This window comes from Fukomys damarensis, unplaced genomic scaffold (genome assembly GCF_012274545.1).
Source record: "Fukomys damarensis isolate Sample0158 unplaced genomic scaffold, DMR_v1.0_HiC HiC_scaffold_5, whole genome shotgun sequence".
Taxonomy (NCBI): domain Eukaryota; kingdom Metazoa; phylum Chordata; class Mammalia; order Rodentia; family Bathyergidae; genus Fukomys; species Fukomys damarensis.
The window spans coordinates 49,830,270-49,846,872 of NW_022900917.1; the positions used below are offsets into that span (position 1 = coordinate 49,830,270).

The following is a 16,603-nucleotide window of genomic DNA, read 5'->3' on the forward strand; positions in this document are numbered from 1 at the left end:
TGCACTGCTATAACAATTGCATTAGAGACCAAGGGAGAAAAAGAAAAAAAAAAGATAAAACCATCACACTGCGTAGACTACTAAAGCTTTTCTACTTTTTAACAGGATATTCCATCCAGTAGATTTATTGTCATATTCCCTTCAAAACAGACAAGATGCTTACCATATCTTAAAGATTATACGTTGCCACTGAAAGAAAAATTTTACAGTCACTGTACATCAAGGTTGAGAAACTGTCCTGCATGAAAAATACACTGAGAAATCATGTCAATGAAAGAAAAAGAAAACATTATTGTGTTTAAGGAAAGAGTAAGTCCTCATAATGCGCCATCTAGGTGTGGATACTCATTCTTCTTGGAGTAGCTGAGATGTAGGGTTTTCTTGCTTCTGCCCTTTCCACTCATTATACCGTTTTTACACAACAGTATTCATTAAGGCAAACAAATCCTTTTCTGAAGAGTTCTTAAGGAAAATGTGGACAAATAGCAAACTTTTGGCATTAAAACAGGTTAACACACAAGTAGCCTTTAGTAGTATATATTAAGCATATTTTTCTTGAACTAGTGACAAGAAAAGATGAACATGCTTGTTTAACAATGTCAAAAAATTTAAAATTCAATGTCCAAGCAATTCCTAACAATGCTTCTGTAGCTTTAAGCTCTAAACAGTGGAGAATTTATGCAAATGCATTAAAGAATTCAAGCTTGGCAAATTACACCCAAGCAGGTTATTAAACTATATATACAGAAAGTAAATGATAAATACAGAAATAAAAGAGTCCTTCTACTTTTCCTTATAGCCTTGAAAATTTACAAACTTTTGAGGACAGTTCTGTAGTATTAAACATTAGGTAACCACAGGTATTGGGAAACCTAACTACACCAACTGATTTAAAATACTCAAGATGACTTTGTAGTGTTTAATACAATTCAGTTTGTAGTTAAGGGCACAAGACAACATTTAACAAAAATAATCACATCAATTGACCTAGAAATCAAATGCAAATAGATATGAATACAATCTCCAAAATTTGTCTTTTTAAGTGAACATTAACCATTTATTCAAAGTTATACAAGAATTTGAAGGATTAAAGTCTTCTGTGACACAAAGCCATCTCATATAGTTTCATGTCTCAGTGGAGCAGGAGCAGAGAGGGTGAAATAATAAGTGAGTAGCCCTACTTGGGCAGTTAAGACAGTTAAAACAGACTCAACAGCAGCCTCCCCCAGCCTGCTGTCCTCCCTGATTGCCTGCATGCGTCGCATTAGTAGCAGCATGCTGGGGGCCAATTTTAATGCCATTTGCCTGAAATAGAAGAGAATAACAACCGTAAGTGGACCCAACCAGACAACAGAATTTGATTTGTTAAAACTCATTTAATTCTTAATGATACATTTTAAGTAAATTTTAACAACAATTAAAACTCTTAGGAGATGTTCCTTCTTTTAAAAACACTTTATGTTTCTGAAAATAATTCTTACTAGGAAAATAAAATCAAACAATGCTGCTTTTTCAGGGAGTTCTCATATTGGAGAAATTATTTAAAGCAATTATTACAAGGAATAGTTAAAGGATAAAAATATACAAAGCTCCTGCTGCTCTAACATGATGTAAAATTTTTTTCTCTAGACAGCATTTCTGTTCCATGTTGAATCAGCTGTACAGGCTAAGGGCATATGAATGTTCTGTGTCATCAATAATTTCTATGATCCCCGAAGACATGGCAGGTTGCCAAGAACCCACACACAGAGTGGTTCTTTCATTCATCAAACTCACACTTATGTCTGAACCCTCATTCCCTCAAGTGGATTTTACCTAAAAATACAACACTTTGAAAAAAGTAATACAGTAGCTTCAGAAATTAAGCTCTTAAGGAAACTTTACGTCACAGTAAATCTCAGATTTATAGCGCTTGGCAGTTGTTCTGCAACAGTAGTAGCCTTGGGGTTTCTGGCACTGGCTCAGTATTGACAGCAGCTGATGTGGTTTCTTTTCGCTCTTTTGACTCCTCTTTAATAAAAAGCATGCCCTATGGCTCATTGGTTTTGCCTCCTCTGGGCTGCTAGCAACTTCTTGAGGAATCAAGGAGTCAGATTTGGCATTAGGCCAAATAAATAGCACGGCCTGTTGGCTCCTGACAGCATATTACAATCAAAGCTGCATAAGGCACAGTACAGCAGTCAGCTACTATATGAAACCAGACAGAAACAATGAATGTGCCCTTTTAAATAGAGGCTCAATTACTGTTCAATTTATAAGGCATTAGTTTCTGAATGGTACCACTTTTAAATTAACTCAGAAGTACTGCCATATAAGTCTAGAAGACAGGATGTAGAAAGCATATTATTGCAAACAAAAAGGAATGATAAAACTACTTTTTGGAAACCTTAGTAAACTACTGTTTGTTTTAGTAGAGATTACTGAGGCAAATACTAGAAAGCTGAGTGTATGTAGAAGCCAAGAGATATATTATGTGATAGCTTCACAGAACTTTTCTAATTGCAACTGGGGTAGGAACTAGCTTTTCTTCTCTTATGAGCTAGAAGTCTTAATATAGATTGGTAAGAATATTTATGTAATGAAAATAACATTCTCTATTCAGATAAACATTTTGAAATAAGAATAAATGTAGAGTGGGGATTTGACTCAAAATGATAGCTAGTGAATATTATGAATTGTATACTTCAAAATTTTACATATTATCCTAATCACAATGACCAAAAACTGTCAAAATTGCAAAAACCCACTGATAATCACCAACTGTATACATTAATTTAATCACCCCAAAACAATCTTTGCTATACTTGGAATAATTTCCAAACTAGGACTGTCCTCCTTTTATACCAGAAAACAGAGTGCGTCTTGCATTGGTGACACAGTACATGCATTCACATAGTACACTATTACTCCCCAAACAGATGATGCCATATAGACATGTGGATAAAAGTGGATTTTCTTTGCTCTTTGGGGGATTTAAATTATTTTGCACTACATGCAATAAATGGATAGGACCTCTTACTCTAATCCGTTTTCACTGACAAAGTGATGCTCTACTAGAACATAAACATTTAACTGTGTACTACATATAATAGGTTTTCAGTTAGATGACTGCTAACTAATGTGTTAACTAATTATTATCAATACATTTTAGGACTTTAGCAAACATAAAATCATGAATCCAAACAGTAAATAAAAGTTAATTCTAAATTGTTAACCAACATTTACATGTATATACCTCGTTATTAATGTCAAAGACGCCTTCTTGAATTTTTTCATAAATTTCTTTTGCTGTATTAATAAATGCCTGAAATATAAAGTAGAGGAATTGGGTTCACACTCTTCAACATTAAAACAGTAAAGGAACATTATATAAAAGTTCTAAGATGTTGAGTGCAGTGTACTCCTACAATCCCAGCTTCTACAAGGCTGAAGCAAGAGGACCAAGAGTTCGAGGCCAGCCTCCACAATATAAGACAACTTGTCTCCAAAATATAAAGCAAAAATCAAAAAACCAGCTGTAGAGAACAACATTTACTCATGTAATTACTCATGTAATATACTTTATTCACAAAATAAAGGATAAAAACCACATGACCCTCTCAAGACATACTTCAACAACCTTTCATGATAAAAACAATCAACAATTTAGGAATAAAAGGGAACTTCCTCACCCTGATAAACAGCACTTAAGAAATACCATCTAAACATTATATTCAATGTTGAAGACTAAAACTCTCCCCCTAAGATCAAGAACTAGGTAAGAACATATGTGATTTTTTTTTAATTCATTAAGTTTATTGGTACATTTTAGGTATACAATATGATGGCATTCATCATTGGGAATTTGTACCTTTATGTGATGTATCTTTTTTTTTTTTTGGTATCAGGCACTGAACTCAGGACCTTATGCTTGAGACAGGCGGTGGAATCACTGAGCTAAATCCTCGGACCTACATGATATATCCTTTTATTTTTTTATTTTTTTGGTTTTTTGAGACAGGGTCTCACTATGTAGTTGAGAGTGACCTGGAACTCACTATGTAGCCCAGGCTGGTCTCAGACTCACAGCGATCCTCCTGCCTCAGCCACCCAAGTGCTGGGATTACAGGCGTGCACTACCACGCCTGGCTTATCTTGATTATTTTTTCCCCATTCCCCTGCCCTCCCTTCAACTCCTCCATCTCCCCCCTCCATCTTTTTTTGCAGCACTGGGGATCAAACTCGGGCCCTGGTGCTCGCAAAGGCAGGTAGCAGAACCACTGAACCAAATTCCCTGTCCTCCATCTCTCCCTATTTCTCTCCCTCCCTCCATCTCTGTCTCCTTCCTTCTCCCCTTCCTCCCTCCCTCCCTTTCTTCCCCCTGCCCTTACTTCCCTTCCCCTCTGGACCTTTTCTCCTTATCATACATTATCTATTGCACATTTAAATCCTTATTTACACTTTGTTTCTCATACCAGAGAAACTATTCAGTATTTACACGTGTGTCCTATGTATTTCACTGAAGAGTATGACCTCAATGTGCATCCAGTTAGCTATAAATGTCTCCAGTTTCTTGTTCTTTATGGCTGAGTAATACTCCATTTTATAAAAGCCCCACATCTTCTTTATTGAGTTTCCAGTTGAGATACATGAATTTTTATGAGCATTATTAGCATCATCATTCACAGCAATTAAAATATAGAAACAACATAAATGGGCCGGGGATTTAGCCCAGTGGTTCCACTGCCTGCCTTACAAGCACGAGTATCCAAGTTTGATCCCTGGTACCAAAAAATACATCAATGATATCACTGGAAAACAAATACGTTGGCTATTAGTAGAATATTATTTAGTCCTAAAAGGAAGTACTGATTCATGCTACAGTATGGATAATCCTGAAAACACGCGCAGTAAAAGGCGGCAGGATCAAAAGGCTATACATAGAGCAATTCCATTTATATAAAATATCCAATAGGCAATCCATAGAGATAGAAAATAGATTATTGCTTACCAGGGGCTAGGAAGAGAGGGGAATGAGAAGTAATGGGTAACGAGAATGGGGTTTTCTTTTAGGGTGAAGAAAATGGTCTCAGATTAGTCTGTGATGAATTTTATGGTGTGCGATTTATATCTCAAAGAAAAAAAATGATAGGAGATACCATAAAAAACAGTATATCCAATAACACTGTATGTCAAATAGGTAACCTGCATAACCCTCTGCTGAAAACTAGTTTATTCTTGGAGGATACTGTTTCACACGGGACCCTTTTTGCTATATATTACTTGATATATAGTTAAAGAAGCAAAGAATCAGAACACTAACGTTAAAAGAGATAGAAGGCAATTTAGTATTAGAAAACCATACACTAAATTAGGCCCATAAAGGGCTGAGGGTATTGCTTAGTGGTGGTGTGGTTGTCTAGCACGTGTGAGGCGTGCTAGTGCTTTAAAAACAAAACAAAAATTACCCCACAAAATAAGCCCTTAAAAGACAAAATTTACAAATATTCTGCATTTATATAAAATACTAAATATAACCAATGTAAGGGCTGGGGATTTAGTTCAGTGGTGCTGCTGCCTGCCTCACAAGTGCAAAGTCCTGAGTTCGATTCCCTAGTACCAAAAGAAAGTAAAAAAATTATATATATATACAAAATCAGTGTTAGAGAAGATATAAATAAACTTTGTTAGGTTCTAAATTATCAGATTTGAGAACAGGTAATAGAACTAATCTCTTCAATTAACATTATGAAAATTCATAAAAGAAAGTTCTTGTTCTGTATCAAGTATATAGACTTAACATAAATTTTAAAAGGTAAGCAGGGTTTGTGGAGAAGAACAAATCCTATCTTTCATCTTTTCTACACTGAAAACATTTGACTGCTCAACTTGCCATCAGAGCTTTTGTTTCCTAATTAACAGGACTCTGATATGTTTTCACCTTTAAAGGCCTTACAGCTCCCCAGAGTAATCAATCTACTGTAGCTCAATTACTGCACCAAGAACACCCCAGTCAGCCAAGGAGACTTGGACGACAGCAGCAGTAGCAGAGATATGAATATGCATAAACTCTTAAGTGGCTGATCGAATCACAGAGGGTCATGAGAATTTGCAGCAAAATAATGAGAAGAATTAATCACTGCAGATTCACAAGGCACTTAGGACACGAGCACGCTTTTCATGGGTGTGCTAGAGTTACAGTGAAGGAGGAATTGGCTTCTAGCCAACTATGAATGATTTACATTCTTCAAAATTGAAGTTATGCCTATAAATAATGAAAAATTTAACTTTATTTCCAATAACATGGCAATTACTGTGATGGCCTTAGAAACCAGGCTAACTAAATACCGAAGTCAACGATAGATAAATTCCCAGGACCAGAGTTACTTACAGGGGCATTCACATATGCACATTCACCAGAACACTAGACAGAACCACAAGGACTCATAAATGAGTTATAACTTCAAATAAGCAGTTTTATATTATAAGTCATTATTACATTTGCCCATTTATGTAAGTAAACAGCCTTTCTGCCAATGTTGATAAATCATTTAAAAAATTAGCTTATGCTATGCTATATGAAATTTCTGAAGTCACTACTAATTTTATTACCTAAATAGTACTTAATATTTTATTAAGTAGCTTTCAAAGCATAGCTGTACTACACAAATTTAAGGTATATTTTACATTTGAAGGACATGCAAATTAATTTCCTTTAACTGAAATATAAATTATTTTTTTTTCACAATTTGTCATCTCAATAGAGTAGTCTTTGGATAATGCTATCTTTACTCTGTCATACAACTCTCCACATTTAAAACACTAAAATGTTTTGTGTCCTTCCGAATATACTACAAATGGGTTGTTTTATATGCCTCATGAAAAAAGTTAACATTTAATATGTATTATTAGTGATTAATGACTAACTTTAATAAACTCATAGGTTGGGAAACCCAACATGACAAATGCAAACATAAGTATACCTGTTTTTAAACTGTGTGGCTATGAACTAAAACTGCTGATTCTCCAAATACAAAGAATATTAACCAAATACTAGGAAGGCTTATTAGAGATCAAAGGAAACTTCTAAGATGACACTTTTTGGTGTCACAGGTAAAATCTTCTTACTTAAGTTTCAAAACATTTTAATAAAGAGAAATAGACATCTAAATAATAAGATTGGCTGGGTTTTAAAAAAAGTGGTCATTCAATATCAGTTCTCATAGACATTTTTCAATGTGCAAGATGTTTCTGTTCCATCCTTAGACCAGTGAATTCTCTGTGGGCATATAAGGTGTTCAAAAATAATTTTAAATATACCTTGGTAAATGTCAGGATGCTCTACCATTTTTCACAGAATTAGTTTTAATTTGAATGGCTAAGTTATCCCCTTAAAAAAACTTTATGGGGCCGGGGATTTAGTGCAGTGGCACCATGCCTGCCTCACAAGCACAATGTCCTGAGTTTGATCCCTGGTACTTAATATTTAGATATTAAGTATATTGTATTTTTGAATATCTAGCACTAAAATAAAGCACATTCTTAAAAGACATTTACTAAACTCAATTACCTTCAACAAGGAGATATCTAAAAAGTACAATGGATTCACATAAGATGATGGTTTTATATTGCTTATGTATGCATCTTTCTGGGAGCAAGTTCTTTTGAAACTTTATTAAGTGGCAAGCATTAGACAAAACCAATAGATTTCAGTGTAGGAAAAAAATCTGCAGAGAAACTAATGGCAAATGATTGTACTGGCACTCTGCAATAATTATTAGAAAGATCCATGATTATGAAGTATAAACAGACTTCTTAGCAGCCAATTGATTTTAGTGATCCTCTTGCTTCCCATGCAAGAGCAGAAGCCTATCTCTCTCTTCATTGTACTACCAGCTCTTCCTTCACTACACTTTGATTAATTGCCTTGTTCAGTTCTTCACCTGCATTTTCTTCATTAGCCATCAATTTTCTTGCTTTCCAACTCAGACACTAATATTTCAACCCTTGGCAGCAGTTATCTGAATGACACTGATAACACCCAAACTTAAAAGAAAAATTTCCACAAATTAAAATAAATATAACCACCCAAATCTATAAATGTGCTGTAACTCAAATACATATTCAGCCCCTACACATGCTGATATGTGCTGCAGGTTTCTCTGATATTACTCAGAACGTTGCTAGATACCACGGAAGACATGAAGAGAACATAGTTCCTACTGTTGCTGAACTAAAAGGCATTAGGCATGAGAATCTAAGCACAAGGGCTCAAATTTCAGTTAAAAGACAAAAACAAAACAAAAACAAAAACAAAAAAACCTTTCTGCAATAACACAAAGAGGGAGAACATGGGGTAGGATTGAGGCAGTTCTTACTGTACACCACACACAATGTGCTAACAGAGAGAACAGGGCCAGTGGAACTTGGAACACTTTTTATGAGTTTAACAGTTTTTAAAGCAACATACTGACAATAAACTGTCTTCAAGTGATGCTCATTTCCTCATGTAACATGCTGCCCCCTGGTGGCAAGAGATACTTTACAGCACCTGTTATAACCTGATACCTTCGTTCACGAATGCTTGTTTGCAAAAAATGTGGTTTGCAAACAAGAGTTTGGCAAAATTTTGTTTTTGTCTGCAAACTCTGCACCAGGAGACAAACATGACCACAGCTACTTTTCCCACACAAACACAAACGTGGCCATCTTTTCCAAAATCGTGGAACAAATTAAGTTTGTGAACCAAGGTACCACTGTAACTCAAGTTACTTGGACAGATGATAGAAAGATATGTCATTAAATAAGTGACTTTTAGCTTTCTCTTCAAACTAGGAGGCATGATGTAAATAGAATTCTGTTTACTTTTCTTCTCAGTTGCTGAAATCTTCCATGTGCCTAGGCTAATAATAACCAATATTTACTAAGTACTTATTATTACTTAGTCATAACAGTAAGGACTTTACATATCTAAAAGATATGTAAACAATCTTTAAAAAATTCAAATTGCATATATAAATACTGAAATTAATTTTAATTTCTTTTCAAGAAAACTTGTGATGGGATGAGTTATGCCTATAAAGCCAGCAGAATGGTGATGGATAAATAGGGCTCTAGTGTCAGGCACTCCAGTTCACACCAGTGTTGCCTGAGGTGTACAGCTTAACCCCTTTTTCTGTAAGATGAAGATGGCACTGGTACTACTTTGCAGGATTTTTAGATTAACATAAGGCTCTGAACATAGCGCTTGACAAGCATTAAGTACTCAGTGTGTCAGCTCTCATCCTGAGAATTTGGGGACTATGACAGGGGTGCTAAACATCAATACGTCCTTCAAACACTGCAGAGTGAAGGAAACGATCAAGAATCTTCAGTCAATTCACATGTCTTGACTAGACAAAACATTTAAAAAGTGCCATTAGCAACACATGTGTAGAGGAGTCTTAAACAATAAGATATATAGAGAGATGACTTAAATATTATGCAAAGGGGCCGGGGATTTAGCTCAGTGGTTCCACCGCCTGCCTTGAAAGCACAAGGACCCGAGTTTGATCCCTGGTACCAAAAAAGCAAAGATGAGAAAGTCTTGTGAAGATAAATGCAAATTAAAACAACACTGAGATTCCATCTTAAAAGAATGGCCACCATTAAGAAATCAAATAATAACAAATGCTGGTAAGGCTACAGGAGAAAAAAGAATCCTCCTGTATTGTTGATGGGACTGTAAATTAGTACAATTATTATGAAAATCGGTATGGAGATTCCTCAAAAAAACTGAAGCTAGAAATTCTATTTGACCCAACTACTCGCCTTCCAGGTATCTTCTTGAAAAGAGATAAAGACATCATATTACAGTGATACATGCACACTCATGTCTGTAGTAGCACAAGTTTTAGTACCTAAATCTTGCAAGCAGCCTATATGCCTGTCAACAAGTGAATGAATAAAAGAAAATGTGGTATTTACACACAATGGAGCACTACCCTGTTTGCTATTTTGAAACAGGGTCTTACTATGTAGTTTATACTGTCCTTGAACTCAATGCTTCAGCCTTCCAAGTGATGGGATTATAGGTGTGAGCCACCATACCTTGCTACTCTGCCATCTTTTAAAGAAAGATAAACTTGAGTCATTTGTAGGAAATGCACAATGAGGCCATAATATTAAGTGAAGTAAATCAAACACACAGTCTTAAATATTACGTGGCTTTTTTTTCCCTCATGGTTTTTCTTATATGAAACTCAAATTATAAGAAGAAAATTAAAATGAAGCAAAACAAAAAATGAATACTAGAGGGCTGGCGATGTAGCTAGCAGTGCAGTGCCGGTCTGACAAGCACAATGCCCTGAGTTTGATTCCCAGTACTGGAAGAAACAAACAAACAAAGAAACAAACAAAAAACCAAAAACCAAAACAAACACAAAAAAACTAGACCAGAATTTGATATTAGGGAGCTTAAAAAAACAAAACCACAAAGCTTCATATTTTGTGACTTCAAAATGTACTGATTCCATTTCAGTTAGCGTCACTGGAAGAAACTCATACACCACTTAGTACAGTCAAGGCAGTTCTGTTGGGGCTACCTTCGGAGATGGGGAAGGAATAAGGTAGCCCAGGAAAGAGAAGTTCTTTCTTTTTCTTCCTCATTCTCCACAGCATTTGTAACTCCAAAGCAGAGCTCTATTTTCACTTCTTTCTTACATACTTCCTTGTGTTTTACTGAAAGAGGCCCTGCCAAACCTATGTATCTATAATAACTCTCATTTAATAGCTATGATTGAGCTGCCAAAAAAAAAAAAAGTGATGTGTCTGAGACCACGTATACAACTATAAGCAGAAGTAGGATTAGAATAGAATATCCTCAGCACATTTATCTTTAATTTTTTGTTTGTATGTTTGTTTGTTGGTACTGGGGATTGATCTTGGGCACTTGTGTTTTCGAGTCAGGCAGTGGAACCACTGAGCCAAATCCCTGGCCCCTATCTTTAAAAGTTACATTCATCATTGGGATCTTGTACCTTTACATGATGCATCTTGGTTCTTATTTTTTTCCCATTCCCCTGCCCTCCTTCCTTTCACCCCCTACACCCTTCTCCATTTACAAAGACTCTGTTTCCATTTTTTCCTTTTCTTGTATTTTTTTCCTTTCTTTCCTTTCCCCTACCGTTTCTACTTCCCCAACTCCTTTAGCCCTTTTCTTCCTATTTCACATTAATTATACAATTTGAACCTTATTTACATCTTTAGCTTTTCACACCAGAGAAACTGTTCTGTATTTATTCGTATGTCCTATTTATTTCACTTTAGAGTATGTCCTCAATTTACATCCATTTAGTTATCAATGTCTCTCATTTCTCATTCTTTATGGCTGAGTAATACTCCATTTTATAGAAAAACCACATCTTTTTTAACCAGTCTCCAATTGCTGGGCAAATGGGCTGTTTCCAAGTTTAGCTATTACACACTGTGCCACTATAAACATGGGTGTATAATATATTGCTGTGGTATGATTCTTGTAAATCTTTTGGAAAGATATCCAGCAAAGGAATAGCTAGGTCAAATGGAACCTCTAGTCCTAGTTCTTTGAGGTATCTCCATATTGATTTCCACAGTGGATGCACCAGTCTACACTCCCACCAGCAATGAAGAAGAGTACCAGTCTCCCTACAATCCCGTCAGCATTTGTTACTGGTTGATTTCTTGATAGCAGTGATTCTTTCTGAGGTGAGGTGGAATCTCAGTGTCATTTGCACCTGCATCTCTTGAATGACCAGTGATGCTGAACATTTTTTTCATACATTTATTAGCTGTTTTTTTTTTTAATACTGGGGATCGAACTCGGGTCCTTGAGTTTTTGAAGCAGGTGGTGGAACCACTGAGCTAAATCCCCAGCCCCTTATTGGCTGTTTTTAATTGTTTGTCTGAGAAATGTCTGTTCATTTCAGATACCCAATTTTGAATTGGGTCTTTATATTTGGGAGTTCTGATTTTTTTGAGCTCTTTATACATTCTCGAGGAATAGCTGGTAAATTTTCCCCACACTGTAGGTTGTCTCTTAGCTCTCTTGGTAGTTTCTCCTGCAGTGTAGAAGCTTTTTAATAAGATGAGATCTCAGTGGTTGATTCTTTGTGCTAGTTTCCATGATACTAAGGATTTGTTCATAAAGTCTTTTCCTATATCAATGTCTCCAGAGTTTTACGTAACTTACCTTCCACCAGGTTTAGTGTTTTAGTATTTAGATCTTTAATCCACTTCGATTTTAGTTTAGTGCATGATGAAAGACAGGGATCTAGTTTTAATCTTTGGCAGGTTGAAATCCAGTTTTTCCTACACAATTTACTGAAGATGCTATCTTTCCTCCAGTGAAGATGGTTGGCTCCTTGGTCAAAGATGAGGTAGCTGATAATGTACATCTGGAGTTGTTTCTGCATCTTCTAATATATTCCACTGATCCTAGGGTCTGTTTCTTTGCCAGTACCACTATGTTTTTATCACTGTGGCTTTGTAGTATAGTTTCAAGTTGGGGATTGTGATATCTCCTGTCACGTCTGTTGCCTAGAATGGCTTCTCAGCACATTTATCTTTAACACAGGAAAAGGCTTTTTTTGCGGGGCATTGGGGATTGAACTCAGGACCTTGCACTTGCAAGGCAGGCACACTGCACTGAGCCAAATCTCTGGCCCCAAAGGAGTTTTCATTTATCTTTTGTTGCAGTTTATTTTGAACATAGAAAGGACATATTTGATATACTCTCGAAAACTTTCTACCCAGAAATTACTTTAGATTTCTAGGACTATTTTTGGGTGTATATGAAATGTGATTAATTATGTCCTTACTTAGTAGAGAGGTTAGGGGCGTATAGCTCAGTGATAGAGCACATGGCTAGCATGTGCAAGGCCCTGAGTTCTATCTACAACCTCTACTCCTTCAAGCCGCAGGGGTATGAGGGAATCTGGAAGTATTAGATTAGAAAGGTTTGGGGATTATGAGATTTAAGAATTTCCTGTTCCTACTTTCTGTCAGGGACAACAGAAAGATATGTTCAATTCCTCAGTAATGTAGTTTTTCTAGTGAATAAATACTTAATGCTCAATTTGTCCCATGAACTGTGGATACTCAGGTAAATATGAGTATCTTAAATGTGAAGAATATGGGTAGTGCAGGATAGATGTAACTCTAAAATTGGAACATAGTTTCAAAGAGTCCAGTTGATTACATGGTAAAGAGGGGTGACAAATTTTGAAAGCTCTGCATGTGAAGGCCTATAGGATAAGCAAAATCCTTCTCATTTCTTAGGAAAGCTGAGGGGAGGAAAAACAGATGGTTAAGCTCAATTCTCTTGGAAAATGGAGACAGGCATGTGTGTGAGTTGACATTAGAGGTGGTCTTACAGACATGAAGGAACTCTGAAAAGTAAACATCAAGCGAATAAAATCAGAGCATAGTTTGGAGGATGCATTACATAGGGGGTAAGACTGGCAACACAGACCAGTGAGGTGTCCAGATAAATAGTCCCACTAAGAAACAAAAGCTTGATGAACTAAGATGGTGACAAGAAAAGAACAGAGTACAGATATCAAATTTAATATCTACTTTGACAAAATTAAGAGGACTTGATAAATGATAGGGTAAGAGCAGTAAGGTGTTTACGACTGCATTTTTGGTTTCAGTGACTGAGATGAAGGGTATTCCATGAACTGAGGTAAATTAAAAGGGAAGAAAATCAGATTTTAAGGTGGTAGTAAAACTTTTAGATGAAACTCTAATGCTTATGGTATCTACATGTAGGAAATCTTCGTGTAGTTGGTACTCTAAGAGTATATAACTGGATGCTAATATATTAATATATACTATTGGTAATATATATGTTTAAGATAACTCTATGATGTGTACATACTAGCTGCCCTAGTTCAGCACAGAAAGCTGATATAACTTTCAAGAGTTACAGTTTGGATCATGTGACGTTCCCAAAGTGGTGATCAAATTAGATGTAGAGAAGCTGAGACTAGACAGCTAAGTCTTCCAATATGTGGAGGAGAGTGGTAAATATTAAACTAAGCTATCCTCAAGGAATGGTGGAGGCCTAATAAGACCAGCCCAGATTTCTAGTGTAAAATCCTCTGGCATGACTTTGACAATGAGAACACAGTTAATGGCACATTAAAAATGAGCACTCAATGCAAAGTAAGTCTGTAGATTTCTAAGTACTAGGATAGAGCACAAGTATAAGCAAGGAGCCCTGAAATCAGTCTTCTTCCTAGTTAGCACTATCTTAATAAGTCAGGTATTTTCTCCATTCAAAGACAAAGATTCATTTATCTTGTTAAGTTAGGTGGCTAGGCAAGTTAATGCTTTCTATTTTAGGGTTAGATGGCTATATTTTCAGTTATTATCTTGACTATATATTTGTTATGTTAGCAGCTAAACCAGCCATTTCCAGCCCTGAGTTTTCATTAGTTTAAGATATTTTTTTCATATAAAATTTTTATTTCTATTACACTAAATTTCAAAAGGTACTTAAGTTTTCAAATTTTCCAGCTTGTACACAAAACAAAAATTATTTAATATATTTATGGTGTACCATGTAATGTTTCCATGAATGTTTAAATGTATAATGTTAAAATGAGGTTAAATATATCCATCACCTCAAACACTTATTCCTTTACAGTGAAAACATTCAAAATCCCTTTTCTAGCTTTTAAAAATATATAGTATATTATCTAGTCACTCTACTGTGCAATCTCTTACTTCTAACTGACTTCAACCTCTTCCTAATTCCTCTCTCCCTCCTATTCTTTCCTAGTAACCACCCATGTTTTATTCTCATCCTCTATGAGTTTAACTTTTCTGTATTCCACTTGTGAGTGAGGTCACATGGGTCTTGTCCTACATTTTCTTTACCCATTTATCAGTTGGTGGGCACTATGGCTGTTTCCATATCTTGGCTGTTGTGAACAGTGAGGTACACATACAGGGGGAGCAGACATCGCTCTGGATATATATCAGGCAGTAGGATTGCTGGATCATATGGTAGCTGTATTTAAATTTTCCATGGAACCACCATGTTTTCTATAATGGCAGTAACACATTTATATACCCTCCAAGAGACTGCAAATATTTCTTTTTCTCCACATCTTTCCAGTACTTATGTTTTTATTTACTAGATCCGGGGCACGATGTTTAGCAAAGATGACAGTGGGCTAAAAAAAGCTTTCCTTCTCAAAAAGCCCTGTGATTTCTGCTTTTTTTAAAAAAAATCTTTATTGGTGTTTCTGTATTTTTCTGTATTCCCATGAATATCTAAGCTTATTTTTAGGCAAAACTGGTAAACAGAAGGAAAAAGACCATATGAAATGGCTGAAAAATTGAGACAAATACCTGATAGTTATAACTGTCTTAAAAATGTTGCTTAATCATTATTTACACCTCAATCACCTGTAGTAAGACTTCAGATGTCTTGGAGGGAACATAAGAGTATGTTTTTAGTAACATACAACTCTGTAAAGTTAAGTTTTCAAGTTAGAGGGAAAACAAAACAGGAAAGAATTCATGGCAATGAATATATCACTTCTAGGGTATTGTGACACCTTCAAAAAAGGAGATCTAAAGATTGTGGGAAGGGCTGCCTCACCTAGTTTTCCATAATCTTTGCTAATAATCATTAGAGAGCTTTCTCTAGGTATTAAAAACAAAACAACAACAACAAAAAACCTTTTCAAACTACAAAGACTGCTGGCAGCTAGTTCGAGAATCATCTGCTGAAAGGTAGGGTAAATATACTCATCTGGATTTTCCAAATCTTGTTTCAGAACACTGAGAGTAAAGAGATCAAGAATAGCAAAAACAATTCTGCGCAACATAGGCAAGGCAGGGGGCATCATAATCCTTGATTTGAATAAAACATTTTTTTATGTTTTTTTGGGGGACAGGATCTCACTTTGTAGTTTAGGCTGGCCCTGAACTCACTATGTAGCCCAGGCTAGCCTTGAACTTACGGTGATCCTCCTGCCTCTGCCTCCTGAGTGCTAGGATTACAGGTGTGTGCCACCATGGCCCAGACTTGAAAATACACTACAAAGCTACTGTAATAAAAAACAGCATGGTACCGGCAAAAAAAAAAAAAAAAAAGCTCCAGGATCAATGAAGCAGATTAGAAGATGCAGAAACAACTTCAGACATACTCAACTACCTTATCTTTGACAAAGGAGCCAAACACCTTTACTGGAGGAAAGATAGCCTCTTTAAGAAATGTGGCTGGAAAAACTGGCTTTCTGCATGCAGAAGACTAAAACTAGACCTGTATTTCTTACCATGAACTAAACTAAAATCAAAATGGATCAAAAATCTAAACAGTAAAACAGAAACACTAAATATGCTGGAAGACAGAATAAATAGAACTCTTGAAAACATTGGGGGAGACAGACTTTATGATCAAAAACCTGATTGCACAGGAAATTATCACAATCAATTAACAACTGGGATCTCATCTTATTAAAAGCTGTTGCCTGGCAAGAACACCAACAGTGAAAAGAAAACTCACAGTGTGGAAAAAAGGACTAACATCTAGACTATACAAAAAAACTAAAAAAAAAAAAAAAAAAAAAAAAAAAAAAAAAAAAAAAAA

General features: G+C 35.8%; 1 protein-coding gene across 1 annotated transcript in view; it reads right to left on the reverse strand.

Annotated features, from left to right (window-relative positions):
- Window positions 1–354: 354 nt before the first annotated feature.
- Rab2a (RAB2A, member RAS oncogene family) overlaps window positions 355–16,603 on the reverse strand; it is a 71,468-nt gene continuing 55,219 nt past the window's right edge. The window contains exons 7-8 of the mRNA XM_010640742.1: window positions 3,236–3,304; window positions 355–1,305 (exon numbers count right to left, since the gene is read on the reverse strand). Coding sequence (XP_010639044.1) covers window positions 1,210–1,305; window positions 3,236–3,304 — 165 coding nt within the window. The 3' untranslated portion in view covers window positions 355–1,209. The remainder of the gene's footprint in view (window positions 1,306–3,235; window positions 3,305–16,603) is intronic.